General features: G+C 56.5%; 3 protein-coding genes and 1 long non-coding RNA gene across 6 annotated transcripts; 2 read left to right on the top strand and 2 right to left on the bottom strand.

Moving 5' to 3' along the window:
• The first annotated feature begins 1615 nt into the window (after positions 1 to 1615).
• On the top strand, positions 1616 to 11253 carry LOC116857636 (cytochrome P450 2F5). The gene is made up of 10 exons (XM_032841902.1): positions 1616 to 1711; positions 2735 to 2926; positions 3022 to 3184; positions 5273 to 5422; positions 6298 to 6458; positions 6811 to 6987; positions 7413 to 7554; positions 8425 to 8612; positions 9189 to 9330; positions 10790 to 11253. The coding sequence occupies exons 2-10, from the start codon at positions 2756 to 2758 to the stop codon at positions 10969 to 10971; spliced, it is 1476 nt and encodes a 491-aa protein (XP_032697793.1). The 5' UTR covers positions 1616 to 1711; positions 2735 to 2755; the 3' UTR covers positions 10972 to 11253.
• On the bottom strand, positions 5332 to 8399 carry LOC116857637. Its single transcript, XR_004380779.1, has 3 exons — positions 8266 to 8399; positions 6404 to 6506; positions 5332 to 5406 (listed from the first exon to the last, which is right to left on the bottom strand). It is a non-coding gene; the product is annotated as an uncharacterized LOC116857637 (long non-coding RNA).
• A 3057-nt stretch (positions 11254 to 14310) lies between the features above and the next one.
• LOC116857601 (cytochrome P450 2F2-like) lies at positions 14311 to 17931 on the top strand. The gene is given in 9 exon segments (XM_032841846.1): positions 14311 to 14493; positions 15106 to 15268; positions 15681 to 15830; positions 16098 to 16258; positions 16423 to 16822; positions 16918 to 16954; positions 16956 to 17103; positions 17298 to 17691; positions 17921 to 17931. Coding segments are annotated over 9 exon segments (1647 nt in total).
• Positions 17932 to 18074: 143 nt separating this feature from the next.
• Positions 18075 to 26518, bottom strand: EGLN2 (egl-9 family hypoxia inducible factor 2). Of its 3 annotated transcripts, none has more exons than XM_032841738.1 (6): positions 26428 to 26518; positions 24303 to 25375; positions 19570 to 19689; positions 19028 to 19164; positions 18742 to 18809; positions 18316 to 18484 (listed from the first exon to the last, which is right to left on the bottom strand). In XM_032841738.1, the coding sequence occupies exons 2-6, from the start codon at positions 25137 to 25139 to the stop codon at positions 18429 to 18431; spliced, it is 1218 nt and encodes a 405-aa protein (XP_032697629.1). In that variant the 5' UTR covers positions 25140 to 25375; positions 26428 to 26518; the 3' UTR covers positions 18316 to 18428. The 3 variants fall into 3 exon arrangements, with proteins under 3 accessions (XP_032697631.1, XP_032697629.1, XP_032697630.1); XM_032841739.1 differs by lacking the exon at positions 26428 to 26518 and adding an exon at positions 26076 to 26115; XM_032841740.1 differs by lacking the exons at positions 18742 to 18809; positions 19028 to 19164; positions 19570 to 19689 and having other exon boundaries at positions 18075 to 18484.
• Between the last annotated feature and the right edge of the window lie 25 nt (positions 26519 to 26543).

Here is a 26543-nt window from a genome sequence, read left to right as displayed (position 1 = left end):
TGGGAAAGATGGACACGGTGTATACCCACGGACCTGTGGGGGCACCCACGCTTCCACCTAGCTTCCCAGAACCTTGACCTCAGGGGCTCTCTCCCCTACCCTAACTCCTAGGACTGAAGTCCTAGTCTATATCCAGACTTTTACAACCTATCCTTCTGACCTGGCCAGTGTCTGGGGCAGGAACCTGGAGCGGACACAGCTGGTGGTCTGAGCAGAGCAGGGGAAGTCTGTGTAGGCAGAAGGCAGCAGGGGAGTCATTCAGATCTGAGGTCCAGGGGTGCTGGCTGGTTTGATCAGGAAAGCATGAGACTCTTGACTTCAGGGTTATGAGTTCGAGTCCCACATTGAGCATAGAGATGACCTAAAAATAAAATCTTTTGGGGCATCTGGGTAGCTCAGTCACAAAAGCGTCGGACTCTTGATTTTGGCTCAGATCATGATCTCAGCGTCATGAGATCGAGCCCCACATCAGGCTCCACAGTGAGTGTGGAGCCTGCTTGGGATTATTTTTCTCCCTTTCCCTCTGCCCCTCCCTGCCCCACTCACATTCTCTCTGCTCTCTCTCTCTCTCTCTCTAAAATAAAATAAAATCTTAAAAAAAAAAACCCTAATCTGAGGTCCATTCTCCACTTCCCCCAAATCCTCCCTCAGCCTCAGCCCCCTTCAGTCCTACCCACTGTAGTGTGACTCGTGGAGGCGTGCGACATAGAATGAAAGAGAGTCCCAGAGAGCCAAGAAGAGACAGTGTCTGAGAAAGACTTACAGGGAGAGGGAACCAGAAAGAAAGAGAAAAAGCACAGCGATAATTAGAGACAGAACAGAAGTTAGAGACCCAGAAAGGCAGAGGGTGAGAGAACAAGAGAGACAGAGACATAGATACCAAAAGATCCAGAGGCAGAAGCAAAGTGGGACACACAGAATTTCAGAGACAAACCGCAAGAGACAGAGAATGGGAGAACTCCAGCCCAGAACAGAAAGGACCTTGCCTGGGGTCACATGACCCGTCAGGGGCAGAAATGAACTTGAACCCAGAGAAATAGAGCGAGTGCCCCAAACACCGAAAAGACCCTGCCCCAATCCCTGGCTCATTTTGCCGAGCCCCAAAACCCCAGATCAGACCCAAAACCAGACCCAAATGGCAAAAAAAAAAAAAAGGAAAAAATTTGGGGTGCCTGGATGGCTCAGTCAGGCAAGCCTCTAACTCTTGATTTCGGCTCAGGTCATGATCTCAGGGTCATGAGATGGAGGCCAGCATCAAGGTCACGCTGGGGGTGGAACCTGCTCAGATACTCCCTCTCTCTCTCTCTCCCTTTCTCCACGCTCCCACACCACCCCACCCCCGTGAATAAATAAATACAATCTTTAAAGAAAAGAATGGAAAAGATTTTGTCCTACTCCAGGGCAAATGGCCACCATCGACCACAGTAAGGAGAGCTGGGGTCAGCCTCAAAGAGGCCACTGGGGGGCTCCCAAGGGGTAACCACTCCAGGCATCACTCCAGCTGGCTGCGAGCCCTGAGCCACCACCCCGCAAGGTAAAGCAAGCAAATGGAAGGGATTAAAAGTCATTGGGAAAACTCGAGGCGGGGGATGGGGGCAAGGGGTGTGGGCAGAGATGATTTAAGGGCAGCCCCCACCCCCCCAGGCATCCGCAGAGCTGCAGGGCACTGACCTGGAGCAGATCACACTTCTGCTGCCCGGAAGCTCAGCAGGTAAAGGGCCAGGTGCAGGTCACAGAGGAGGATGGCTCTCACGACAGGGCTCATCGGCTTCATCTCCCTTCAGTCTCTAGACTGCCTGGGATCTCCCTTGTCATCTCCTCCGACGGTCCTTGAGGTCCGTGGGCTTGTCTTTCTGGGGCTTTCTCTGTCTCTGTGTTCGTTCATTCACCCAGATTTTAGAGCCCTGAGCGGGGCTGGGCACCGGCTAGTACCAGCGTTTACCCAGCAGGGGGCACCTCTCTCTGCACTGAGCCCCTGGGTTCAGAACCCCTGATTCTTTTCCCTCTGCTTCTGCTTCTGCCCTCTCTCTCTCAGTCTGTCTTGGTCCCTGTCTCTGCGCATCTCTGTGTAATGTTCCATGTGTGTGTCTGTGTGTCTGTCTCTGTGCATCTCTCCTTTGTGTCTGTCACTCTCTCTTTCCCTCAGTCTCTGTTTAGCTCTTTATTTCCTGCCCTTTCTCTTTCAGTGTCTGTCTGTATGTCTCTCAGGAAGCATGTGTCTCTCTGTCTCTCTAACTCTCTCTTCTGCCTTTCTCTAGTTCTCTGTCTTCATTTGTCTGTCTCTGGCCCTGTGTGTCTCTATCTCTGATCACTGTCCCTGTGTGAGATTTAGTCTATGAGAGCTGATGACTGACAGACAGACAGATAGATAGGTGATAGGCGTACATTTATAGATACTTAGATAGCTCGCTTGGTTTTTTCCGTATCCCTCATTATCTCCACGTGTCTCTCTCTCTGTCTCTGTTTGTTGCTGTCTCTCTTACTGTCGATCTCTCTGCATTTTGACTGTCTCTGCCTCTGCTGTCTGCCTCTCTCCGTGTGTGTCCTCTCTCTCTCTCCCTCTCCTCCTCCTCCTTTCTCTTCTCTCATTCTTTGGCCTTCCCCTCGCCCTGTCTCCTCTCTTCTCTTCACCTGCCCTCACTTCTAAGGTCTGGGGAAGGCAAGTCCCAGAAGATGCAGAGTGAAGGGATCCCACTCCATTCCCAGTCCTGCCCTTTCCCACTCTGCCCCCCAGATACCTGCGGCTGCTTTCACCATGGACAGTCTGAGCATAGCCATCTTGCTCGGGCTCCTGGCTCTCACCAGTCTGTTCCTGATCCTCAGTTCAAGGGGCAAGGACCGGTTGCCCCCAGGCCCCAGGCCCCTCCCATTCCTAGGAAACCTGCTGCAGCTTCGCTCCCAAGACATGCTGACCTCTCTCACCAAGGTGCAGGGACCTAGGCTTGGAGGAGGGGGGAAGAACTGGGGGAGGGGGTCTCAGGGCCCCAGATGCCCCTGTGACGTCTGTCTTCCTACCCCCAGCTGAGCAAGGAGTATGGCTGTGTGTACACGGTGCACCTGGGGCCCAGGCGAGTGGTGGTCCTCAGCGGGTACCAAGCTGTGAAGGAGGCCCTTGTTGACCAAGGGGAGGATTTTAGTGGTCGTGGTGACTACCCTGTCTTTTTCAACTTCACTAAGGGCAATGGTAAGCCTGTCCGCCATCTTCTCCATCCCAACACATTCCACACTGAGGGAGGGGATAAGGGTAGGAGACTGTCCTCCCAGTTTTAGTGACACTCAGGGCTGCTGATCTTACCAATGACACTAGGTAGGATGGACCCAGACAGTGTTAGTCTAGGTAGAGTCTGGTCCACCTTCCCCATCCCCACATCCCACCACCATCTTGAAATGCACTTCCACACCAATATCCGCTTCCATCCAATTCCAACCCCATTCTCATCCCAATCCCTACCTCTAGCCTAACCACATCACCAAATTTCCATCTCTGTCAAGTGGCCAAATTATCTGGCCCAGCCCACGTTACCCACCTCAACCTAGTCCTCGTCAACCCTACCTCCGTGTTCCCCATTCCAACCTCAACTTCATCTTTATCTGCAACACTGATTCCTCTCCCTCCCTCCCTCCCTCCCTCCATTCCCATTATGAACCCCCTCCCAGTTCCCACGTTAAAATCTGTTATCAACCTCATCCTAACCCTTCGGTCAAACTGAACTCCACCATCATTCCCCTCCCCTGCCCCCATCTTCCATCTCAATCACCTATTGAGGTCTTCAGTCCCTGGTTCCATTTTCAACCCTAACCATCAACAAAACCAACCTTGACATATATCTACCCAAGCCCAAACTCAACCGTAATCTACCAGTCCTTCCCATTCTACACAATTCCATTCCCATCAGTGACCTCAAACGCAATTTATCATGAGTCCCATAATCCCCCCTCATCCTCTGTCATCATCCCCATCCCAATCCAAACCCAGATCCACCCATCCAGCAACTCACATCAACTCCAAACCTCTTCTGTCTCAATATCCTGTCCCCCTTACAGTTGGAAATCACCTAGTCTTGTGGGTTTTCTTTTTTTTTTTTTAACATTAATCTTTTATTCAAAGGAAGCCATATGACAAGTCTCAGTAAATGACAAAGGAGAGAAAGAGTAAGCTGGCAGAAAGTTGCAGAGATCCTGAAGACTTGCTCCTTGGACTACTCTTCTCCCCCTAAAAAAAGCCCTAGGGTTCTCCCCTGTCCCCTTGATTAGATGGGTCCCAGCTGCTCCAGAATTTGGAAGTAAAGAGCTTTGGCTAAAAGCAAAAACCCACCTATTGTGTATTAAAGATACTTTCCACCTTCATGTCCCCTTCCTGGGCTTGATCTTATGACCTCACCTGTCCAGGTACAGGTGGCTTGGACAAGTGGCTTCCTCTCTCTGACCATGAGTTGGCTAGCATGAGAAAGTTGTTACAAGTCAATGAGATAATGCAGACAATAAAAGGCAATCACTAAGTTTTTTTTTCTTCTTTAGCATCTAGTTCTCTGCTTGCTCCAGGGAAATCAGAGATAAACACACCAGAGACCTTAGCCTACTGTAGTCCCATCAACAGACTATGACCACCTACAGTGGTCAGGGCTGGGTGGGGGATGCTAGGGAAACTGTGGGAGCCCAGAGGAAACACCTGAGGCAGGGAGGGAGGGAGAGCCAGCAAGGGCTTCCTGGAGGAAAGGAGCTCTAAGTTGAGACCTAAAAGATGAAGGTCACCAGTCAGGAGCAGACAGAAGGTGAAGAGTGTTCTGGAAGAAGGACCAGCCTATGCAAAGACACTGAGAACAGGGAAAGAAGAGAACAGAGTCTTGTTCCTGAATGAGGTCCCAATGTCTCAGTGTTTATTTTTCTTGCTTTTCTTCCTTATTTGAGTTTTCATTAATTAATAAGGAATCATCAGCACCTCCCATGGGGTAAGCTCTGTGCTGGACAATGCTAGAACACAATGATGACCAAGATAGCCCCTCCCTCCCTTCCTCCACTCCCACCTTCACAGCCTAACCATCAGGCTATGATAATCCAGAGTGATCAGATCTGTGAGAGGGAAACTGAGGCAGAGTGATCAGGACTATGGTGACAAAGCCCAGGGCCCTGTGGAAGCTCAGAGATGGCACCTGACCCAGCCTGGAGGGTTGGGTAGAACTTCCCAGGAAGGGGAGATTCCAAATTCTCAGTCTCTCTTCCAGCAGTCTTGGGGACAAGTCATCAGTTAAGCTGTCCCCTCCCCTCTCTCCAGGCATCGCCTTCTCCAACGGGGACCGGTGGAAGGTCCTGAGGAGGTTCTCTGTCCAGATTCTGCGGAACTTCGGGATGGGGAAGAGGAGCATTGAGGAGCGGATCCTGGAGGAAGGCAGTTTCCTGCTGGCAGAGCTAAGGAAAACTGAAGGTTGGGGTCCCGGAACGTTAGTTGATACCCCTAACTCACACCCATCCTACCTAGTGGTCAGGACTGCCTTATAGTGTAGACACGAACTCAAAACCCTTGGAGGCTCCCCACTTGGCCCAAAGTGAGAGTGGCGCCCCCTGGAGGTGGATCGGCTTCCCGTGGGCGTTCCTGGAGGTTCGGCGACTGGATAGGGTGCGTGGTGGCCGCTCTCTTGCGCTGTCTCTGTGCGGTATTTTTAAAAAGGATTTATTTATCAGAGAGAGAGAGAGAGAGAGAGTGGGCAGGAAGGGGCAGAAGGAGAAACTCTTCAAGCCGACTCCCTGCTGAGGGCGGGGACCCACATGGGGCTCGATCTCCTAACCCTGAGATCAAGACCTAAGTGGAAACCCAAATTACGTCCATCTAACTCCAGACTCAGTTTCCTGGGCCATGCTGTTGTGGTGGTGGCTAATGTGTTATTTTCTGCCGTCTGTTCGGTCATCGGATCATTGGATATCAGATGTTGTGCTGCGTGCCATTGCTGGGTGAGGTCCTAGTGTTTTCAGGAGCCGATGCGATATCATACTGGGCTGCATATTGTATACATGTTGTTTTGTGTGGTGTGTGCTGTGTGTTGTATCATGAAGAATAGCCTGTTCCGTTGTTGGGTGGTGGTGTTATTGTGCGGAAGGATGTTGTGGGCTCTGTCCTGCCTGGTGTGTTGCCAAGGACTCGCGGGGAGCTACGCTCACTGCAGGTCAGGTGGCCAAGGACATTTCTTCTGTGCTGCGAGTCACCCTGGCATGGTTGGGTTGGATGTTGTGCGCTCTGGCGCCTCTCGGGGTCTGGGGTGTTGCACGATGCACCCCCTGACCCACTCCGCCCCTCATTCTCAGGCAAGCCCTTCGACCCCACGTTTGTGCTCAGCCGCTCCGTGTCCAACATCATCTGCTCTGTGATCTTCGGCAGGCGCTTTGACTACGACGATGAGCGTCTGCTCACCATTATCCGCCTCATCAATGACAACTTCCAAATCATGAGCGGCCCCTGGGGAGAGGTCAGGACGCCGAGATCGGGCGGGACAGCGTGGGGGGTTCTTCCAGTCCTCGGAAAAGGGAAACCGCGGGTGGGAAGAGAAAGGATGTGATGGACTCTGTGTGGTCCCGCCCCTTCCCTCTGGCTCCTCCCCCGCGTCGCACCACGCGGTCCAGCCAAGGTCGATCTCCCCACCTAGTTGCCACCGACACCCAGAGCCCCCGCCCCACCTCGGTCTCTCCAGAACCCAGCTGACCCACAAGACCCCAGCCTACCAGCTCCACCCCGACCTCACTGGCAAACCATCCCCACACACACCCAGACACACATTCTACCTGATCCTCCAAACCCCTCTCGCTCTCCCTCATCCCCAGTTGTACAACATCTTTCCGAGCCTCCTGGACTGGGTACCCGGGCCGCACCAACGCCTTTTCCAGAACTACGGGTGCATGAAGGACCTCATCGCCCGCAGCGTCCGCGACCACCAGGACTCCCTCGACCCCAACTCTCCCCGGGACTTCATTGATTGCTTCCTCAACAAGATGGCACAAGTAAGCCTGGGCTGGAAGTCTCATCTCTGGTCTGACTTGCCGCCCCCGCCGGAAACCAACAAGGATCCCGGTTGCAGCGGGTTTGAGAATGATCTTCCTACAACTGGCGGGTGAAGTTGGAACACCTGGCTCGGCTCGGAACCCAGAGCCACTCGGGACCCACCGCCAATTAACAGCTCGTTAAGAAGCCCTTAAGGATCTGTTAACTGTGGGCGCTGGGCAGAGATTTTCTCTACCCAGTCCTTCCACGCTCCCCAGCTTCCCCGGGGAAAGAAAGTTAAACAGAGGAAGGACTGAACGGACACACCCAGCAGGAGTCGCGCCCATCTGTGGGGAGCGGGTCGCACAGACTCCGAGCCCGTGGTCAGTGTCCGGGCGGGATCTCCCTGCCCCGGGCTCATTTCCCCACCCCTCAACCCCCGCAGGAGAAGCAGGACCCGCACAGCCACTTCCACATGGATACCCTGCTGATGACCACACATAACCTGCTCTTTGGCGGCACCGAGACTGTGGGCACTACGCTGCGCCACGCCTTCCTTGTGCTCATGAAGTATCCAAAAGTGCAAGGTGCGCGCGCCCCAAGCCTGGCCCGGGGATCCTGCACACAGGGCCGCGGGGCACAACCGCTGCGCACTCGTGCCCCACAAGCCTCAACTCGCCTATGTCTCAGCCCCACCCACAACCATGGGCACGGCTCCGCCCAGCATGCCAAATAGCCCAGGCCTGCAGTTTACGCCCGAGACGCCCCACCCTCTAGCCAAGTCCACAAACCCACACTGAGGCCGACGCCATCCCCATGGCTCCCGCGGTCCACCAAGTCCGCCGGAACCTGGACCTCGTCCTCGTGGTCTTGCTTTGCGATCCACCCCAACCCTGACCACATAGCGAGTCCCCATCTCACAGTAGGCTAGAGCCTGGCCCCGAGGCTCACCAGCAGGGCCAGCCAGAAATCACCCGTCTGACCCTCACAGTCTGACCACCCGCCCACACAGCACAGTCTGGGACCCCACCTCTCCAAACCCCGCCTCTGGGCGGATCCCGGAACCCTGGACTCCAAGCACTGCCCCATCCCGTATCTCTCCAGGCTTTCGCACTACCCACCCACTCGACCTAAAACTCCATGCGGCCTAGTCTTCGAACGCCGACCGCAGTCCCATCCGGGGCCTGGATCCCAGGCAGCCCTTAAAGCCCCGCCCGCACAACCCCGCACAACCCCAAAATTTGGTTGCCCCTTACACCAACCAAATTTTTGTCCTCAGCTACGTCTCCCAAACCAACCCTTCCCTTTGAGACTCCTGCTAACCATCACAGTCATCTCTGTAACCGCGTCCCTACTGGGAAACGTTGGTTGGACCCCGCCCACACATGCACACGCCTCTGCCCAGCCCAGTTGAGGCCGCCGGGACCCTTGACTAACGCTTCAGGCCCCACCTCCAGCCCGCGTACAGGAGGAGATCGACCGCGTAGTGGGTCGCGCGCGGCTGCCGGCGCTGGAGGACCGCGCGGCCATGCCTTATACAGATGCGGTGATCCACGAGGTGCAGCGCTTCGCAGACGTCATCCCCATGAACTTGCCGCACCGCGTCACTCGGGACACAGCCTTTCGCGGCTTCCTGATACCCAAGGTGTGCTGGGCACCTGGCAATGGAGGTCTGGCACACTAGGAAGAGGCATCCCCGACTTGCCAATGGCATCCGGGTCTCTAGCGAGGAGGATCCCAGTACCTGGAGCCTTAGTGACTGGCATCCCAAGCCCTAGCAACAGATATCTGAGGCTCTTAAATCCAGAACCTCAGAACCCTTCCCAGGACCCATTCAGTACTATAATGGACTGAACCTCAGACCCTTCCCCATGACAGTTCCCCTTCCTGGGACCCCTGTCCAGCATCCCCAGGGTCTAAGACTTCATCCTAGGGACGCCCTGTGCCTAAGCACGGTTCTGAAAGAACTCTCCCTATTCCTAGAAATCCCATATCTGCTCTGACAAGGGGCGATATCCCCCATCCCTGTCAACACAGATTCCAGCACCCATCACTTGGAACCCCAAATAGTGACACACATTTCCTGAATCCCTGTTGGAGTCCTAGGCTCCACGCCCCTTTGTCAAGTCCCTGGGACCTCCAGTCCTGTGGAGTGGAAATTTCAGCTAAAGAATCTCCCAGATCTTCTACCACCACTGATTCTGCCTCCCCACTCACACAGGGCACAGATATCATCACCCTTCTTAACACAGTCCACTATGACCCCAGCCAGTTCATGACGCCCCAGGAATTCAACCCTGAGCATTTTCTGGATGCCAATCAGTCCTTCAAGAAGAACCCTGCCTTCATGCCTTTCTCAGCAGGTGAGAGCCATGCGGACAAGAGTCAGGGTCTTTGGGGTCCCATATTCCTACCTACCTTCCTCATTGCACTCTTTAAACCCTCTCGTTTCTTCATCCCACCGCATCCTCAACTTTGGGTGTGCGGAGACATTTGTTCTCCCTCCCAGCTCTCTTCCTATGGGCAGATAATGGCTAAAAATCCTTGCGGAGGGAAGTGGGGAGGCAGGATATTACTTCAACTTGGAAGTGGTCACCTTCAGTATCTCCACTGTGTGGCGCAGGCGAGCAGTTCTCCTTTTCTTGGCTTTGGTCTTTATCCTGCTGAAAAAAAATCTTTCCTGTTTAACCCAGTAGCAGAAATAAAAAGGGGGAGGGAGGAATAATAATAAGTCATTTACCATATTGCCTACCGCGTACCAAGCTCTACTCTTAAGAAGACTTATTCGAGTGGTGGCTAAGAGTTTGGTTTTCCAGCCGGACCCCAGATCTGTCATTTCCTAGCTATAACAGTCTTGAATACCTTACTTCACCTCTCTGTGCCTCCACTTCCACATCTATAAAATGGAGAATGGAACATCTATAAAATGGAGAATGATAGAATTCCAAGGCCCGTCTCTTGGAATTGTTAGGATTAAATTATATTATCAGTATAGGGCTTAGAGTAACATTTGACAGGCAATATGAACTACATGGCACTATATTCATATATTTTTTAAAGATTTTATTTATTTGACAGACAGAGATCACAAGTAGGCAGAGAGGCAGGCAGAGAGAGGAGGAAACAGGCTCCCCGCTGAGCAGAGTCAGATGTGGGGCTCGATCCCAGGACTCTGGGATCATAACCTGAGCTGAAGGGAGAGGCTTTAACCCACTGAGCCACCCAGGCGCCCCATATTCTCATTTTTTTACCAGCACGTAGCATTCACAACAATCTAATGAGGCACTACTATCATCCCTACTCTTATTTTATTTTTATTTTATTTTAATCATCCCAATTTTATTTTTTTATTTTTTTAAGATTTTATTTATTTATTTGACACAGAGAGATCACAAGTAGGCAGAGAGGCAGGCAGGGGCCGGGGGGGAGGGGGGAAGCAGGCTCCCCGCCGAGCAGAGAGCCCGATGCCGGGCTTGATCCCAAGATGCTGGGATCATGACCTGAGCCGAAGGCAGAGGCTTAACCCACTGAGCCACCCAGGCGCCCCAATCATCCCCATTTGAAATACCCAGAAACTGACTTGCCCAAGATCGCAGAACTAGTAACAGCAAAGTGGAATTCGAATCCATGAACTTGTCCTTGTATCACCCGATCCTTTTTGGCCTCAGATTTACTTAAAACATTTTTCCCAGACCTTTTGACAGGCAGGCTCTGTGGCGTCTCCAATCATTAGCTTCGTATTGCTTTTATCTGAGAATTTGCGACTGGACCCCCTCACCCCATCTTACCTCAACGCTGCTCCGCATCCTCCCCCCCACGCAGGTCGCCGACTGTGCCTGGGCGAGTCTCTGGCACGCATGGAGCTCTTCCTCTACCTCGCCGCCATCCTGCAGAGCTTCTCGCTGCAGCCGCTGGGGGCGCCCGAGGACATCGACCTGACGCCGCTCAGCTCCGGGCTCGGCAACTTACCGCGGCCTTTCCAGCTGTGCCTGCGCCCGCGCTGACGCCGCGCCCTTGCGGATTTCGCCAGTGAGCCGAGAGGCAGACTTTGGAGCTGGCTCCGTCCCCCTGGTCGTTCCGCTGTGCAGCCCATCCCTCTCGCTCTCATGCTTGCTTCCCCGCACCTGTGCCTGCCGCCTGCCCATCCTCCGGTCCCCATCTTGACCTGGTCTGCGCCCTCAGAGGCAGAGAAACGCAAGGGGAAGGGGAAGAGCTTGCCTCTTCTATTGTGCACCCTTTTGGGGGGCTGTTTTTACCTTTTTCTAATAAAGTATCTTTATAAAAGATTCAAACCTCCCTGGACTGAATTACAGGGAGGAGGGCAGCCCCCTAGGACGGGGAGAAGGAATGTCGGGCTGTAAAGGAGAGACGGAACTGACTAGTTCTACCCTCGCCCTTAGAGTGGCTAGAAGCTGGGAGAAATTATTTCCTGGGGTAAGAGCTGGAGGACAGCTTGACGACAGAGAGGCAGAGAAACCAAGGCAGAGAAAAAGACAGAAAGCCCCAAGGTACACAGAACGAGTCTGCTAGAGATGTGGGTGCTGTACAGAGACGGAGATGGAAGCAGGGAGAACGGGACAGACCGGGAGACAGACAAAGAGACTGAAAAATGACACTGACACACAGTGCTTCCTATTCACTCTAAATGCCCCCATTTAAAACTCCCTATAGGACAAAAAAGCATTATATACTTTTTAAAAAAACATTTTATTTATTGGACAGACAGAGATCACAAGAAGGCAGAGAGGCAGGTGGGAGGGGGCGGGAAGCAGGCTCCCCACTGAGCAGGGAGCCCGATGCGGGGATCCATCCCAGGACCCGGATATCATGACCTGAGCTGAAGGCAGAGGCTTAACCCACTGAACCACCCAGGTGCCCCATTATATACTTTATAAAAAAAAATGTTATCTATTTATTTAAGAGAGAGAGACAGCGAGAGAAAACATGAGCGGGGAAAAGGAGAAGCAGACTCCCCACTGAGCAGGGAGCCCAGCGTGAGGCTCTATCCCAGAACTCTGGGATCATGACCTGAGCAGAAGACAGATGGTCAACGGACTGAGCCACCCAAGCATCCCACATTATACACTTTTAGAGACTTGGAGAGCTGAAATGACTTGGCCAAGATCACACAGTCGGAAGTGGGCAGGGCTGGGAACAGAACTCAGACTCCAACACTGTTCCCTTCCACGTCACAAGTCAGAGACACGGAAGAAAGCAGAGGGTACAGGCATGGAGAAATGGGGAGACAGCAAGAAGAGGAGAGACAAAGAAGGAAACAGAAATGGCCAGAGAAGGCCAGAGAGGAAGAGCAATGAAGAGTATCCCTTTGTCTTGCAGTTCTTCCCTTTGGGGTGGGGATAGCAGTCTGGGGCATGGGGCCTCCCAACCTGGGATTGGCTTTGTCAGCCTGACATCCTGCTGACAGAAGCTTTTCTCAATGAACTGGGCATCTTCAGCTCCATGGAGCCAGGGCCAGAGGCAGGCAGAGCGGTGGTGGCCCCCCAGCCATGGGTGGAGGTGGCCCTGGCGAGCCTACCCTACCCTAAACGGGGTCTCCCCAAGGCCATCCAGAAGCTGGGACATGCTCTGCTGAGAATTATAGGCAGCCCCCACACCAGGCGTCAGCTCCTTAATCCCTAAACTGTTGCCAGCACAAGCCAACCACAGAGTCTGCCCCAAGGGCCCAGGCAGGGATAAGGAGGTGGAGAGAGAGAGGGAGAGACTCCGAGGTCCTAAGAAAGAAATAGCAAAGAGCAAAGAGACATAGCAAAGAAAGAGCAAAGAGACAGCAAAGAGGAACACATGGAAGTACTAAAAAAAGAGATGGAGAGAGATAGGAGAGATGGAGAGATGCAGAGAAACAGATGGGAGAGATCCTGAAAACCAAGACTGGGAGTGAGACAGAGAGACAGGGACGCATTGACAGGAAGGCAGAGACAGCTGCCCGGAGAGAAGGAAGACAAGGAGATTCTAAAGCAGAGCTAGAAATTGAGAGGAACAGAGATGAAGAGAGAAGGAGATCTGAGAATAGAAGGGAAAGGGAGCTAGAGAGACAGGAGCCTTAAAAAATGAGACACAAAGACAGACAAGGAGAGAGACAGTCACAAGGATTCAGCAAAAGAGAGCCGGAGGAAAACAGTCTGAGATAAAGACAGAAACAGAAATCAGGATAAAGAGAGTCATGCATTCGCTCTACAAATGTTTGCTGAGCACCCATTGTGTGCCGAGCACTGTTTTAGTGCTGGGGATACTGAAGCGAGCAGGACAAATGCCAGCTCTTGAAGAGACCCAGAGAGAGCGGCTCATCAGAGAGTCTGACAAAATGGGCTGGGTAGGACCCAGGGAGGGCACCCCCCACCAACCCCCCACTGTCTTGTGGAGTCAGCGCCCTGGAAGCAGGGGCCCTGCCCTGAACCCACTGCCTGTCACCTGGGTTCCCAGACAAAGAAAGCCTAACAGATCCGGAGACCCAGGGCAGAGCCAGAGGGCAGAGCCAGAGGGCAAGGAAACAGGGAAGTGGGAGATGAAGGGAAAGAGAAACTGCGAGGGATACAGAAAAGAACAAAAGCAGGAAGAGTAAAACAGAGGTGGAAAGAGAGAGATGAACAAAGAAACACGGAGGAAGATGCTGAGAGATGAAACAAAGATAAAACAAAGACAGAGACCCTGAGAGACACTCCCAGAAACAAGGTCAGTCCCAAAAGCTGTGCCGCCCCCACGCTCTCCCCAGGTCTGGGCCCTGTGCCAGGCACCTGGCGGAAGGCTGGATCCGGCCAGGCAGGGGTCCATGGGAGGGTGAGCCGCCTTCCTGAACAGTGTACGGGTACAGCATACACCATTTCAAGAGCAAGGGCATGGAAGTGACAAGGGCTCAGGCGCCTGTCCCTGGGAATCACAAGCACAGGGCACAGGAGGGCCAGGCTAATGGGTGTATCACCAGGGGTGTTTTTAGAAGTGTATTTGGAAGTCAGGAATGTATTTAGGAATCCGAAGTTATAGGGTATGGCTTTCAGGGGGTCATGGGCCCCAAGGCGGCCAGGGGATTCAGAAATGCACACCTCTGGGCCAAGGAAGATGGACCCTAAGGGCCCAAGGGCTCAGTAGGGTGCACCTGTCGGGCAGGTGTATTGACGTGGAAACGCTAGTGCAACAAAGCTGCCAAATGGGGCTGGCTGCGCCTGGCACGACAGCGACAGAGCTGGGGGGCTGGGTGGAGACCTTGGGTGGGGGAATCTGCAAAATAAGCGGCCATACCCACTCCTGGTATCCGCCCAGCTCCACCCAAGACCCAAAGGGAATCAAATAAAGGCAAAGGGGGGCAGGCATGGACGATAGAGGGCACGATGGTCACGGGAGTCACAGCGTTGCTGTTGCTGCTGGTCCTGCCGCTGGCCCTAGCCAGGCGGGTTTGGGGTGCCCAGGGCACTCAGACTCGGGGGGCCCTACCCCCGGGGCCAACGCCACTCACACTGCTGGGGAACCTGCTGCAGCTGGAGTCTGGACGCCTGGACGGAGCGCTCATGGAGGTAGCGCCCGACCGTGGGCTCGGGGGCTGGAAGTCCTGGTGCTCTGATTGAAGACAGCCGCGGGCTCCGACCCCTGAGTCCTGAGGAGGGTTGAGGGACCTGGAGCCCTGTGTTCCAGGAAAGGAGGAGACTACGGGGAAGCTGGGAGCCTGGATATCTGCTTGAGAGAGGAGAGGGCCAATGGGCCTGACTTCCTGGCAGAGTCGACCGGGATCCCTCCCTCCCCACCCCACCCCTACTCCCCCCAGTCTGGGGTCCTCAGGGAGGAGGAGCCTAGAGTGAGAAGTTAGGTCGCGGGCAGCGGGGAAGGGGTGCCGAGAGGTCTGCTCTCCGGGTTCAAGGTGGGGAGGAGACCACCGACGGTCCAGACGCCTACTTCTGTGGGTGCAGAGGGCTCGGGCCCTGGTCTTGCAGATCCCGAAGGAAGAGGAAGGTGGGGGGCTGGACTCCTGCGGAGGAAGGAGGTGGGGATCTGAACTCCTCCGTCAGTAATGAGGGGATGACATGGGGACTCTGGGTCGGAAAGAAGAGGGAGCTGGGGGCGGGGGCTCTAGGGTGGAGGAGGGGGTCAGGAGCCCCGACCAGGACCCGCTGAGCACCCGCTCCGCGTAGCTCTCTGGCCGCTGGGGCCCAGTGTTCACAGTGCGGCTGGGCCGGCGTCCTGCAGTGGTGCTGTGCGGCTACTCAGCGCTGCGGGACGCATTAGTGCTGCAGGCGGATGCCTTCTCCGGCCGCGGGGCCATGGCTGTTTTCCAGCGCTTCACTCGCGGAAACCGTGAGTCCCAGGCGGCGGAAGTGCTGGCCGGACCACCCAGTTTGAGCGATAAGGGGCGGGGTCGGGAGGTGGGGCGGGGCCGAACGAGAAGGCCAGTGAAGGCAAAGAGCGAGAAGGTAGGGCGGAGCTAAAACGTAGAGGCCGAATTGGAGGGGCTGGTTCCTGGTGCAGCCAATAGAAGGAAGAGAAGAGCCCAAGAGCTCAAGCCAAAGCGAGCAAGCACTGGTCAGGGATGGAGACCAGCAGTGGTGGGGCCAACGCGTGGATAGGGCCGAGAAGGCTGGGGTTGCAGCCAAGAGCAACAGAAAGCAGCAGAATTGAAAGGTTGCGAGGAAGCCAGCTCCAAAACCCGACAGGGCCGGGATGGGGCGTGGCCAACTCCCCGGCCCGCCCCTTCTCTGCTCTCCCCTAGGCATCGTGTTTTCCAACGGGCCGCGCTGGTGGACGCTGCGCAATTTTGCATTGGGAACACTGAAGGAGTTCGGGCTGGGAACGCGGACCATTGAGGAGCGCATCCTGGAGGAGGCAGCTTGTCTGCTTGGCAAATTTCAAGCCACCATTGGTGCGGCCTGGGAAAGGAGAGGGGCTTCTTGCGGCTGTGGCCAAAGATCAAGAAGGGGCAGGGCAGGGCGCCTGGCTAGCTCAGTAGGCAGAGCCAGCGACTGTCCATCGGGGTTGTAGGTTCCAGCCCCAGGTTTGGTGTAGAGATAACTTAAAAATAAAATATTTAAAAAGCGGGGTGGGGGGGGGGGTTGGAAGGCATTTGTAGTGGAAAGAAGCCAGTAGGCCTAGCCACCACGAAAAGACCCCGTCCCGTTCCCCCTCCCAGGAGCGCCGTTCGACCCCCGACGGCTACTGGATAATGCTGTATCTAACGTTATTTGTTCGGTGGTCTTCGGGAACCGCTATGGCTATGAGGACCCAGAGTTCCTGAGGCTCCTGGACCTCTTCCATGACAACTTCCGCATCATAAGTTCCAGATGGGGCGAGGTGAGAGGGCCAGACTCAGTCCCTCCCTCCTATGCCAAACCTAGAGTACACAGACCTACCAACCTTGGATCAGTCTTGGAAGGAAAGAGTTCTAGAACTTAGAACATCAAAGTCCTGGTGCGGTCTCCCTGCACCAAGGTCCTGCTGCGGTCTTGTCCCCTTAGATGTACATTTTCCTCTCCCTCCTCGACTGGCTCCCAGGCCCGCACCACCGAATCTTTCGAAACTTCACGAAGCTTCGGGTCTTCATCTCTGAGCAAATCAAGCGGCACGAGCAGACGCGGCAGCCTGGGGAGCCCCGCGATTTCATCGATTGCTTCCTGGATCAGATGAGTAAGGTGCGAGTCCCTACTACCCTAAACCCCCCCCATGCCACCCACCAGGAGGTGCCAGGCAGCCACAACACCCATCTCTGTCCGCAGGAACAGGAAGACCCAGAGAGCCATTTCCAGGAAGAGACGTTGGTGATGACAACGCACAACCTCTTCTACGGGGGCACTGAGACCACAAGCACCACTCTGCGCTATGGGCTCCTCATTCTGCTTAAGTACCCAGAGGTGGCAGGTCCGGGAGCTGGAAAGCCTGGAATGAGGCAGCTTGGGTGTGGGGATGGCTAGGGGCCTGGGAATGCACAGCTCACGGCCTCTGCCCGCCCCCAGCCAAAGTGCAGGCCGAGGTGGATGCAGTGGTAGGGCGGACGCACCCCAAGGCTGGAGGACTGCGAGCGCCTGCCCTACACCAACGCCATGCTGCACGAGATCCAGCGCTTCATCAGCGTGCTGCCACTGGGGCTTCCCCGTGCCCTCACCCGGGACACCCACCTGCGCAGCTACTTTTTGCCCAAGGTGCCCACGCATGGGGATTCTGTGCAGGCCTGGGAACACCTTCAGCCGAAATCATCAGCCCTGAGCGCGTGCAATGCTGAGTCACACAGCCCTGGGAGTAGGGAAAATAGGCCCACCTTCCCACTGGCTTTTAAATGGGGTCTTGGATGACTAACCAAGTCCACGGGGTAACCCCTGTGCACCCCCACCCCCAGGGTACCTTTGTGATTCCTCTGCTCATGTCTTCACACCGGGACGCCACCCAGTTCAAAGACCCAGAATGCTTCAACCCCACCAACTTCCTGGACGACAAGGGCAAGTTCCAGAGCAACGATGCCTTCACGCCCTTTGCCCCAGGTCTGGGCCAGGAAGGGAGGGGACAAGGCTGGGCAGGCCTGGGAGGGGCGTGGTTCCCACCCTGCATCCCCGTGTCCTCAGGAAAGCGGATGTGTCTGGGTGCAGGCCTGGCGCGATCAGAGATCTTCCTCTTCTTCACCGCCATCCTCCAGCGGTTCTGCCTGCTCCCTGTGGGCAGCCGCACCGACATCAACCTCACCCCGCAGTGCACAGGCCTGAGCAACATCCCCCCCAGCCTTCCAGCTCTGGCTGGTAGCCGGCTGAGTCAGGCTCAGCGGCCCCCTGCTCACTGGCTCCCAGACCTCCCTACCCCCTTTGGTCAATAAAGGCCCCGAACCGCAGACAGACAGGTCTCCTTACCAGTAAGAGGGAGCAGGAGAATCACGTTTGCAGCTCTGAGGTAAACTTTTATTTCTTTCTTGGCTGACAGGACTCTTCACGCCCGTGCTCCCCCCTTGCACCTTTTCTCCTGCCCACGCAGCGGCGGCCTAGTCCACAAGGTGCCACGGCCATAGGGGCTGGGGAGTCACTTCACATTCCAGGCTGGGGAAGTGGGGGGGCTTGGGAATACCATCCCCCCAACAAACCTTTGCCAGTAAGAGGCCATGACATCCCCAACCCTCAATCCTGGATCCTGGTGGGAGGTGGCAATACCTCCTTCCAACTCTCCACGTCTAACAGGAGCACAGCCAGACAGGGTGAGCCACAGGGCCCCAGCTCCAGCGATGGCAGCTCCCGATACTGGCTCCAGCCCAGGTCACAAGCCCAGCCCCCATCCCAGGGCAGCAGACGTCTCTCCTCCTCCTTGGTCCTCAGCGTCAGAGGGAGCCCTCCACACCAGGCAGGACAGAGGCAAAGCTGGAAGCAGCAGCGCTGGCCTAAAGGGCGCAGGCACCGAGGGTGGTGGGCTGCTGGGCCGGCAGCAGGGGGCCGGAGGCTCTCCCGAAGTCAGGGCAAGCTGTCTGTCCATGCAGCTCTGGGACTGGCCACTAGGTGGGCGTGGTTGGCTGTGACACAGGTACTTGGACACCTTTCTGTCCAGATGCTAGGGGTGAGATGAGAGGAGACAGGAGTCATCAGGGAAGGGACCCAGAGGCCAAGAAAAACACGGGAAGGAGGAGGAGAGGACCGCATGCTGGGGGTGCCAAGAGAGAGGACTGTCTAGGGAAGAGGACAGAGGAGAGAAAAAAGGAGTTGCAAAATTTAGGAAGAGACTGAGGTGGGTAAGGGGACTTGAGGCCTTGTAAAGTACATGGAATAGGAAGGGCTCGACAGAGGGGGTGCCATTTGGGAAGCAGGTACCTAGCTGATACTTGTCTTTGGCTGCTGCCCGCTCCTTAGCATCAAAATACCAGACAGTGATGGCGTACCTGGGGACCAGAGCAGCCCCGAAGGGCAGTTAGCGACACTTGTCTTCAATTCCAGCCACCACATCCACAGTGACACCACAGTTCACCCTTCTGAGCCTGGTTCTGTCCCACCTCGGCCCCTCTCAGCGCTTCACTTCCTAGCCACTCCTGGGGTCGGACAAGACTTTGCTGGCACAGAGCAGGAGACCTGAGCTCGTCCCCCCAAATACCGGTCATACCTGGTGGCATAGGCTGGTTTCACCTCGTGGGGGTTCCGCCGATCAGACCAGAAAATGAGCAACCGATCGAAGAGGGGCTCAATGTTGGCAACCACAGGCCGGCCCTCAGGGAAGATCTGCAGCAGGCCGCCATGCACCTGAGGGCAGGCCAGAGGATGAGGCAAAAGATGGCGGATGCAAGGCCTGCAGCCGCTGCCTTGCACCCCCTGCCCCCTGGAGCCTACTCTCTGGCGGCCACACACATCCCTCCCTCCCACCACTCAGGCCCCCCCGAGTGATGACAGCCAGAGTCTGCATCACCATGGAGGCGGGCAGGAAGCTCCTGGAGACAGGAAATGGGATGGGGGGTGCTGCCACCACCAGGTCAGCTGGAGACAAGGTCGTGCCATTGCCCAGGAAGAGGGAGCCAGCCAGCAGGCGGCACTGCACTGCCAGACTGTGGGCCCATATGAGGAACCGGAGAATGCCAGAAGCGCAAAATGGAGTGGATGCAGCCACCTCATCCTCCCTCCCACCCCAACCCTCACTCCCCCACGCCCTACCTTTACGTCCCAGTTCTGATTCAGGTAATAGATACAGGTGACGCAGCGCCCGTCGCCGTGGGGATTGTCGACATGCCTCACGTACCCCAGTCCGTTGCCTGGGTAACACGCCACCATGGCCTGACAGAGACAGACAGGAGGGGACTTAGAGGGCAAGGCAGGGATATTTGGGGAGGCAGCCATTACCTCCTCTTTCTCACCCTCCCAGCCCCTCGTCTTTCCCCAGACTCCTCCAAGGACTCTCGTCCAGACTTCCTTTTTTGTCAGCCAAGGAACCATCTACCAGAAACCTTAGCTCTTGGGGCGCGATAGCCCCCTCCCCACACACGGCCAGAGCCTGGCATCCAGACAACGCTCGATGAGTAACTGAGAGTTTAACTTTTTAAAGATAACCTGACTCCCTGCCCCAACCAGACCTTTCAGAATAAAACCAATTTACATGTTTCTGGTATGGAGGGATGTGGCTGCACAGCCCTGCACCTGGGGTTCTTGACCTTGGCTTCAGCATGGAATCACATGGGATGCTGATGCCCAGGCCGATCTCAACGGTTCAGAAATACTTGGTCTAAGGTGGAGCATGGAATTTTTAGTTTCCCCAAATAACCGTAATATTGAGAACAGCAAAGCTGAGAACTGCTGCCCCTGACTACAAAAAAACCCACTAGATAAATAGTGTTTCCTACACATATAAACAAGTATCAAAACCCCCACTGCGACTAGAATCTGAGCTCAAGGACAACCTGCTGGGTAGCCCCTGACAGTCCCATGACCTGAACGAGCCTCAATGGCCTCACCCGTTCAACAAGCTAATGAACGCCTCCTCTGCTTACAGACCTGGCGACTCCTGAACCCCCTGCAGACCGTGGCTTGTGTGTGTACAGGTCTAGCCCCAGGTTCTCACCTCCTCTCCCTGCTTGACCACGTGGAGGCCTCGGCTGTTTCTCATCAGGGAGCCACCAGAAAAGTGGATGTGGAGGGAGGGAAAGGGCCCACAAATTCCTTCAGACCTAACTCCCAGGTTCAAGGCCCAGTGCTGCCACACCAGCAGTAACCTCGGGTGGGAGACTATGCTTCCTGTCTCAGGTTCCTCATCCGTGAAATGGAGCTGATAAACTACTTCACAGGCAGTTGTGGGAATTCAGTAAGACAAATGTTTGGGAGGACACCAAGCACAGTGCCTGTCACATGATGGAAAGTCAAAGGACAGGCTGAAATGACATTTTAAAAAAGAGTCCCCATCCTACCCTCAGCTACTCAGGAGGGCTGTATAAGGCAAATAGGGGAGTACTGGCGTGCACTCTCTCCAGCGTGTGGACCATTCTGTCTTGACACCTTGGCCCGCACTTATTCCAGGCTCGAAACTGTCACCTGCTGCTCCCCACTAACACTCAGCTACACCTGTGGGCCACAGCCCGGAAAAACAGCCCTAGGATGAACATCCCTGATCAAAAAGATGGGCATCTGCTGCCCAAACAGGAGGCTGGCCTAGCGCTCCCGAGCAGGCCAGGCTGACTCAATCCTCAGCCTTTTTCCAACATGGTACTCCCAAGGCTCTCCCCAGCATGAGCAGTCCACAGCTCTGCATTAAACGTGTGTGGACCCGAAGCACCCCAGCTCCCGCCCTGGGAAAGAGGCCAGGAGGCTTGCAGCTGGGTAAGGCTACCCAGCAGTGGAGAGCCTTGGAGGCACCGGGGCAAGACCTTGGCTCACAACCCCCAGGTTCAGGAGAACCTTCTCTATACTGTTCACTCCCTGCAAATGGGTCAGTGCTCTGAGCAACCACCTCACTGGGAGGGAAAAAAGTAGCCATGCCCAGGGGGCCTGCAGTGACTCACTGCCCTCCCCAGAGAGAATCCAAGCAGAGACTGCTGGGTCTGCACAAGGGTGGGGACAGGGTCCAGGGCTGCAGCCTCTTGCCCACAGTCCACCTCCACACAGCGGCCAGAGACACTTTCCTCCAGCTCTTCACTGCTCAATCCCTTCAAGAACCCCCACCACGTCCCACAGTCTCAGCCTCCAAGGCCACCAATCTCTGCTACCACTGCTTTACTCCGTTATAGCCTCTCAGGCCTCCTAACTGCTCTCTGACCAGGCCACGCTCATCCACAAGGCCTCTGCTCCTGCCTGGGACACACCTCCCCTGGTACTCCTTGTTATTCACATCTCAGATCAAAGGGCACCATGAGTACTTCGGCTGAAGGCATCTCTGCTGATTTTTCCATATCCACGCCCCCCCCCCCTCAGATGTGAGATCAGTCCGGATGCTTGTTTACCTAGTACTGGCCCAACAGGCAGTCCCGTGGAAGCCCCTGGGGCCAGGCGTGTCTCCCTAGTGCCCAGGTAGTAGCTGCTTACAGAAGCACTCTGGGTCTCCGGGCCTCCACTGCGTCCTGCCCTGCACACCCTCACACAGGGTTTCCCACCGTGCAGGCAGGGACAGTGTCTGTATTCTGGTGTGGAAGGGGACTCATGCATGAAGCCTAGGCAGAGAAAGAGGCCCTTTAAACTCCCACCAATCCCTCCACATACACACCTTGGTGGGGAAGGCGGGGTATCCTCTGGCCCCAGAGAAGCACCTACTTCCTACACCCACAAGAGAAAGGGACAACAAGCAGAATGACATAAAAGCCTGCTCCTCACCCTCCCATCTCAGAGAAGGGGCAGCTAGCATCACAGCCAGGAGACTAAAGAATTAAAGGCTATTAGTGACAATGTGCCAAAAGCCCCAACACCCACACCCATACACACACACACACACACACACACACACACACAGTTCAGCAGAACTGGGGACTGAGCCAATGACAGCAGGCCCCACCTCCAAGCTGCTCTTAAAGGGGCAACCAAGCCAGCCAGGCTCTCCCTGTGATCCCCTATGGTTGTCCTTGATGCCAGTGGAGCCAACCCTCTCCCACCTGCAGGTCAGCAAAGCAGAGAGACTAGAGACAGCTGCGAGAACAGAACATAGGAGCTCCATTCCGGAGTGACCAACAGGCAGGTTGTGGCTGACTCCAGCTACACTGGTGATGTGTGCCCCGACCACCTCTGTGACCACCCACCTCGGTACCCCACACTCTTATTTCAGAGCCTGGGGAGGGAGTCCAGAGGTTGCCTGTTGAAGGTGGGGAAGTCTGGAGCAGGTGTCTCATGGGTTTGGTGGGGGTGTCCAAGAGAACTCCAGTGAGTGGGCTGTCTCCCCTGCCAGTCCTGACCTCCCAGGTCAACAGAAGTCACCCAGAGCTAAAGTAGTCCCAACCACCCCCTCCAACCCCCAATCTTAGCCAAGGCCCTGGCCCAAACCACATCCAACGCACCAAGGGGGAAACATCTGCTCAATCTACTTTGCCCTCCCCGCCTAAAACGGCCGAACACTAGCTGGGGACTTAACTGATTTTCCTCTCCTGTGGATAAGCAAACTGAGGCTGAGGAAAGTGTGCCGCCATGGGCCATTCAGCTCTCCCACTCTCCCCTCACACTTCCTTCTGCGAGGATGCGTGACCTGGGGTGAAGATGCTGAGCCCCTTGAGGCCAGGGAGGCTCCCTCTTACCACTCCTGCCTGCACAGGAACAGAGCACAGGGAAGGCCTCCTCTGACTCTCCAGCTATCAAGTAACAGAAGGCAGGGAGAGGTAGGACAAGCCTCACCTGGATGGGGAGGATGCTGGCCTTGGCCTGAGGGAGCGTGGGTCCCTGAGCCAGTTCCAGCCGGAGACAGAAGCTGTACAGAGGCAGAACCCAAGATGGGATCGGAGGGAGGAGGGAGGAGACATCAGGAGCGCAGCCACATGCCCCGAGCGAAGCAAACAGCCCTGCCATCAGCCAGTCACTGGTGTGCAGCAGGCACTCCCTGCGGGGGCCTTGGCCAAATGACACTTGTCCTGGACTCAAGGCCAGAGCCCTTTCACCCCTCTATGAAGAGAATTATTGTGTCAGAAGGCCAAAAAGCCCCAAAAGACCACTGCCTTGTGGAGAGCTCCTGACCTAGGTTCTCGAACGGGCAGCTAAAGGCTCAAGAGACACTGATGATTGCCCATAAACTAGACAAACGAGCATTATTCTTAAAAAAGGATTTGTGGTTTCAGCAAATTCTCAAAAAAGCCCATGTCCCCCCCCCCCACAAAAATTGGTTAACAACTACTGTAAAGCAAGAAAAAAAGAAACCAAGAAGAGACACAAAACAGAGAGAGAACAGGTCAGAATGGACAAAAACGCAGTGACGGACAGACAGGAAGGATACAGGACAAGCATCAGAAGCATACGAAAGATGAAGGACAGGACACCCCCACCCCCAGGGCAGCACACAGGCACCCAGGAAGCTGTCCAGGCCACGGATGTCACAGTATGGCACAGGGCAAAAAGCGGTCCAGCCCCAAGCCCGTGGGCAGCACCTCTTCCCTCAGCCTGGCACAGGTCTCACCACTACCACCCTCCCCACTATGCTTCTCCTGCCTGGGAGACCGAACGGACAGAAGAGAGACAAGCCACTGAAAGGACAAGATGGAGAGATGAAAAGAAAGGCAAATGGGGAAAAAGAAAGCATACAGACCCCCAAAGTGCCCACCGTAAGGGAGAGCCCAAACCCAACTCTAGCACCAATACTTACTCCACCGGTGCTGCCTGCAACTTTCTGTGACCCCACAAGCCTACCTCCAAGGGCACTGATACTCAGAGCACCAGGTACCCCGAAGGCAGGCACTGGGGGGCCCCTTCACTCAAGGCCCTTGCGGCCTTACCTTGGTGCGCCCGTTGATGACGTAGCCACCCAGACGTCCAGCGCAATGGCGGATCACAGCGTCCACGTGGGCCATGAGGACCCCGATGCTTCGGCAGCCAGGCTCATGACCTTCCACCCAGGCAATCTGGTCCCCACGAATGCTGCGCGGCGGGATAGCCCGCTGGCTCACCAGCTGCCCGTCGCGCAGGCGCCCACTCCGCTTCAGGGCCTCCACCTCAGCCAGCACACAGCCACCCAGTGCTGCCCCAAGAAAGCTGTCCTTGACACAGATGCCGTAGTACCGCATGCAGGGCACGATATAGTCCAGGGCCAGGCGCTCGGGTGCAGTGGGAAGCACCTCCTCCCTCGGCCCCACGCTGGCCTCGCTGTTGCCACTGCAGCAGCCCATGCTGCCCTCCCCTTCAGCCTCTGCCTCCTGGTTCTCTTGCCTGGCCCAGGACCGCTTGCTGGGTGCTGGGGCATCCCCACCATCCTCTGCCCACTTCCGTTTGGGGGCCTCCGGCCGGGCCCCCTGGGCCGCCAGTCGCTGGCACCCCTTGGTGACCAGTGCTGCAGCGCCCTCACTCTGCAGCGGGCGCAGTTCACCACCATCCTGCCCGCCGAAGCCCTCACGCAGAGGGCTAGCTGTCGTGGAGGTGGCTGTAGCCCTGGGGGTCCCACTCCCCGCCGAGGCCTCACCAGGTGCTCCTGGACGGTGGTAGGAAGGTAGCAGGGGACAGGGTAGGTAACTCTCCACCCCCATCCTGGCCCGACCAGGCTCCAAGGGCTCTGACGCAGAACCCGGCAACTGAGGGAGAGCCTGACTCAGGGGCTGCGGCTGGCACGGGCTGTCCATGGCAGCAGCGTCTTCATCCCCCGGGCATGGAGGGCACGGCCCGGGCCCATGGTGCCACCCTCCTCCGCCTCTGCCTCCTCCACTTGATGCAGCCCGGGGCCGGGGTGGCTGAGCCTGGCGTAGGGCAGGGTGAGGCAGGGCAGGCAGCAGAGGCTCTTCTCGTGCCCTGGGGGTGCTCACTGGTCCCCAAGTCCTCTGCTGCCCTTAGGGGCTTGGGAAAGGACCCGTCAGGGTGGCTGAAGGGGGAGAGAGGAAAAAAAGGGAAGGTGAGAAGAGCCAGAGGCACTCCGAGTGATGTGGGGTGAGGGGCAGCAGGGCAATAGGGAGGAAGACAGATTTGGCTACACAGTCCCCCAAAACCTGAGGCCACGTTAGGGAGAAGATCATGGGAACTGTGGGGGGGTGGTGCAATCAAGGAGCGAAGAGGCAGCGAGGGAAGCAGCAGTAGGAGTGAAGCTGGGGAGATGACCCAAAGACACAGAAGCGCGGTGGGGGCTGGGGGAGGGCATCCTCAGACAGACACATAGCAAACAGAAAGGACGCAGGAGAACTGAAGTAGGAAAGGAATGCCAGAGCAGTGGGGAGCGGGAGATCTACCTGGGGATTCCAGAGACACACGGCGGGAACGGGGTGCTCCACAGAGCAAACCAGAGAGCCCAGAGACAAAGAGAATGGGGGGGCCCAAAGACGGAAACGCCGACCGGGGAGAAGCTGGGAGGGCGGGCCTGAGACAGCCGGACAGAACGGGGCGGAAGGGTCAACCTAAGCCCAACGGGAGGAAGCCTGCCGGTGGCTGACACACACCCAGACGGAAAGGAGGGCCTAAGACAGACAGACAGACGGAAGGCAGCCGCGGGAGGAGGGTCCACGGCGACGGGGGGAGGGGGGGAGGGGGGAAGGGGGGGAGGGGGGAAGGGCGGGGGAGGGTTCACGCACTCGGGGACAGGACGGGAGAAGGCGGCCCCTCCCAAGCCCCTTGAGTGCGGGCCTCGCCGCTCGCGGCGCTGTAAGCGACGGAGACCGGGCCTACGGACCGCTCGCACCCAGCGCCCCCTTCCTCCCCTCCTCCTCCGCCGGCGCGCGCTCTCCGCCCCCACCCCCCTCAAACGGCCAGCACTCAACGTGCCCGGCGCGTTCCCTCCCCCACGCCCTACCCCCACCCTTCCCTTCCTGGGGTCGCCGCGTTCGGCCACGCCGGCCGGCGCGCGCCCCCATACTACGCCCGGCTCGCGCCGGTGCCCCGGCTCGAGTGCCTTCTTCGCCCCTTTCCTCCCCGAGCTCTCCTCACCGAGCTTTTTCCTCCGGCCTCGCCGCCGCCGTTTGTGCCAGCCGCCCTGCGCCGCACAGCGCGCCATACCCCGCCCCCACCTCCCGCGACGCTCCGCCCCCGCCTCGCCCGGTGGG

This window comes from Lontra canadensis, unplaced genomic scaffold (genome assembly GCF_010015895.1).
Source record: "Lontra canadensis isolate GAN:19392208 unplaced genomic scaffold, GSC_riverotter_1.0 scaffold125, whole genome shotgun sequence".
Taxonomy (NCBI): Eukaryota; Metazoa; Chordata; class Mammalia; order Carnivora; family Mustelidae; genus Lontra; species Lontra canadensis.
The sequence above is the reverse complement of the archived record's forward strand: the minus strand, read 5'-3'. Positions and strand labels throughout refer to the sequence as shown.

Coding starts and splice junctions, on each gene's coding strand:
- LOC116857636 (XM_032841902.1), top strand. CDS start 2,756: ATGGACAGTCTGAGCATAGCCATCTTGCTCGGGCTCCTGGCTCTCACC. Junction 3,185..5,272: donor CAACTTCACTAAGGGCAATG/GTAAGCCTGTCC, acceptor CCCTCTCTCCAG/GCATCGCCTTCTCCAACGGG. Junction 5,423..6,297: donor AGAGCTAAGGAAAACTGAAG/GTTGGGGTCCCG, acceptor CCTCATTCTCAG/GCAAGCCCTTCGACCCCACG.
- EGLN2 (XM_032841738.1), bottom strand. CDS start 25,139: ATGGACAGCCCGTGCCAGCCGCAGCCCCTGAGTCAGGCTCTCCCTCAG. Junction 19,690..24,302: donor TCATCAACGGGCGCACCAAG/GTAAGGCCGCAA, acceptor TGTCTCTGTCAG/GCCATGGTGGCGTGTTACCC. Junction 18,810..19,027: donor AAACCAGCCTATGCCACCAG/GTATGACCGGTA, acceptor TCTGGTCCCCAG/GTACGCCATCACTGTCTGGT.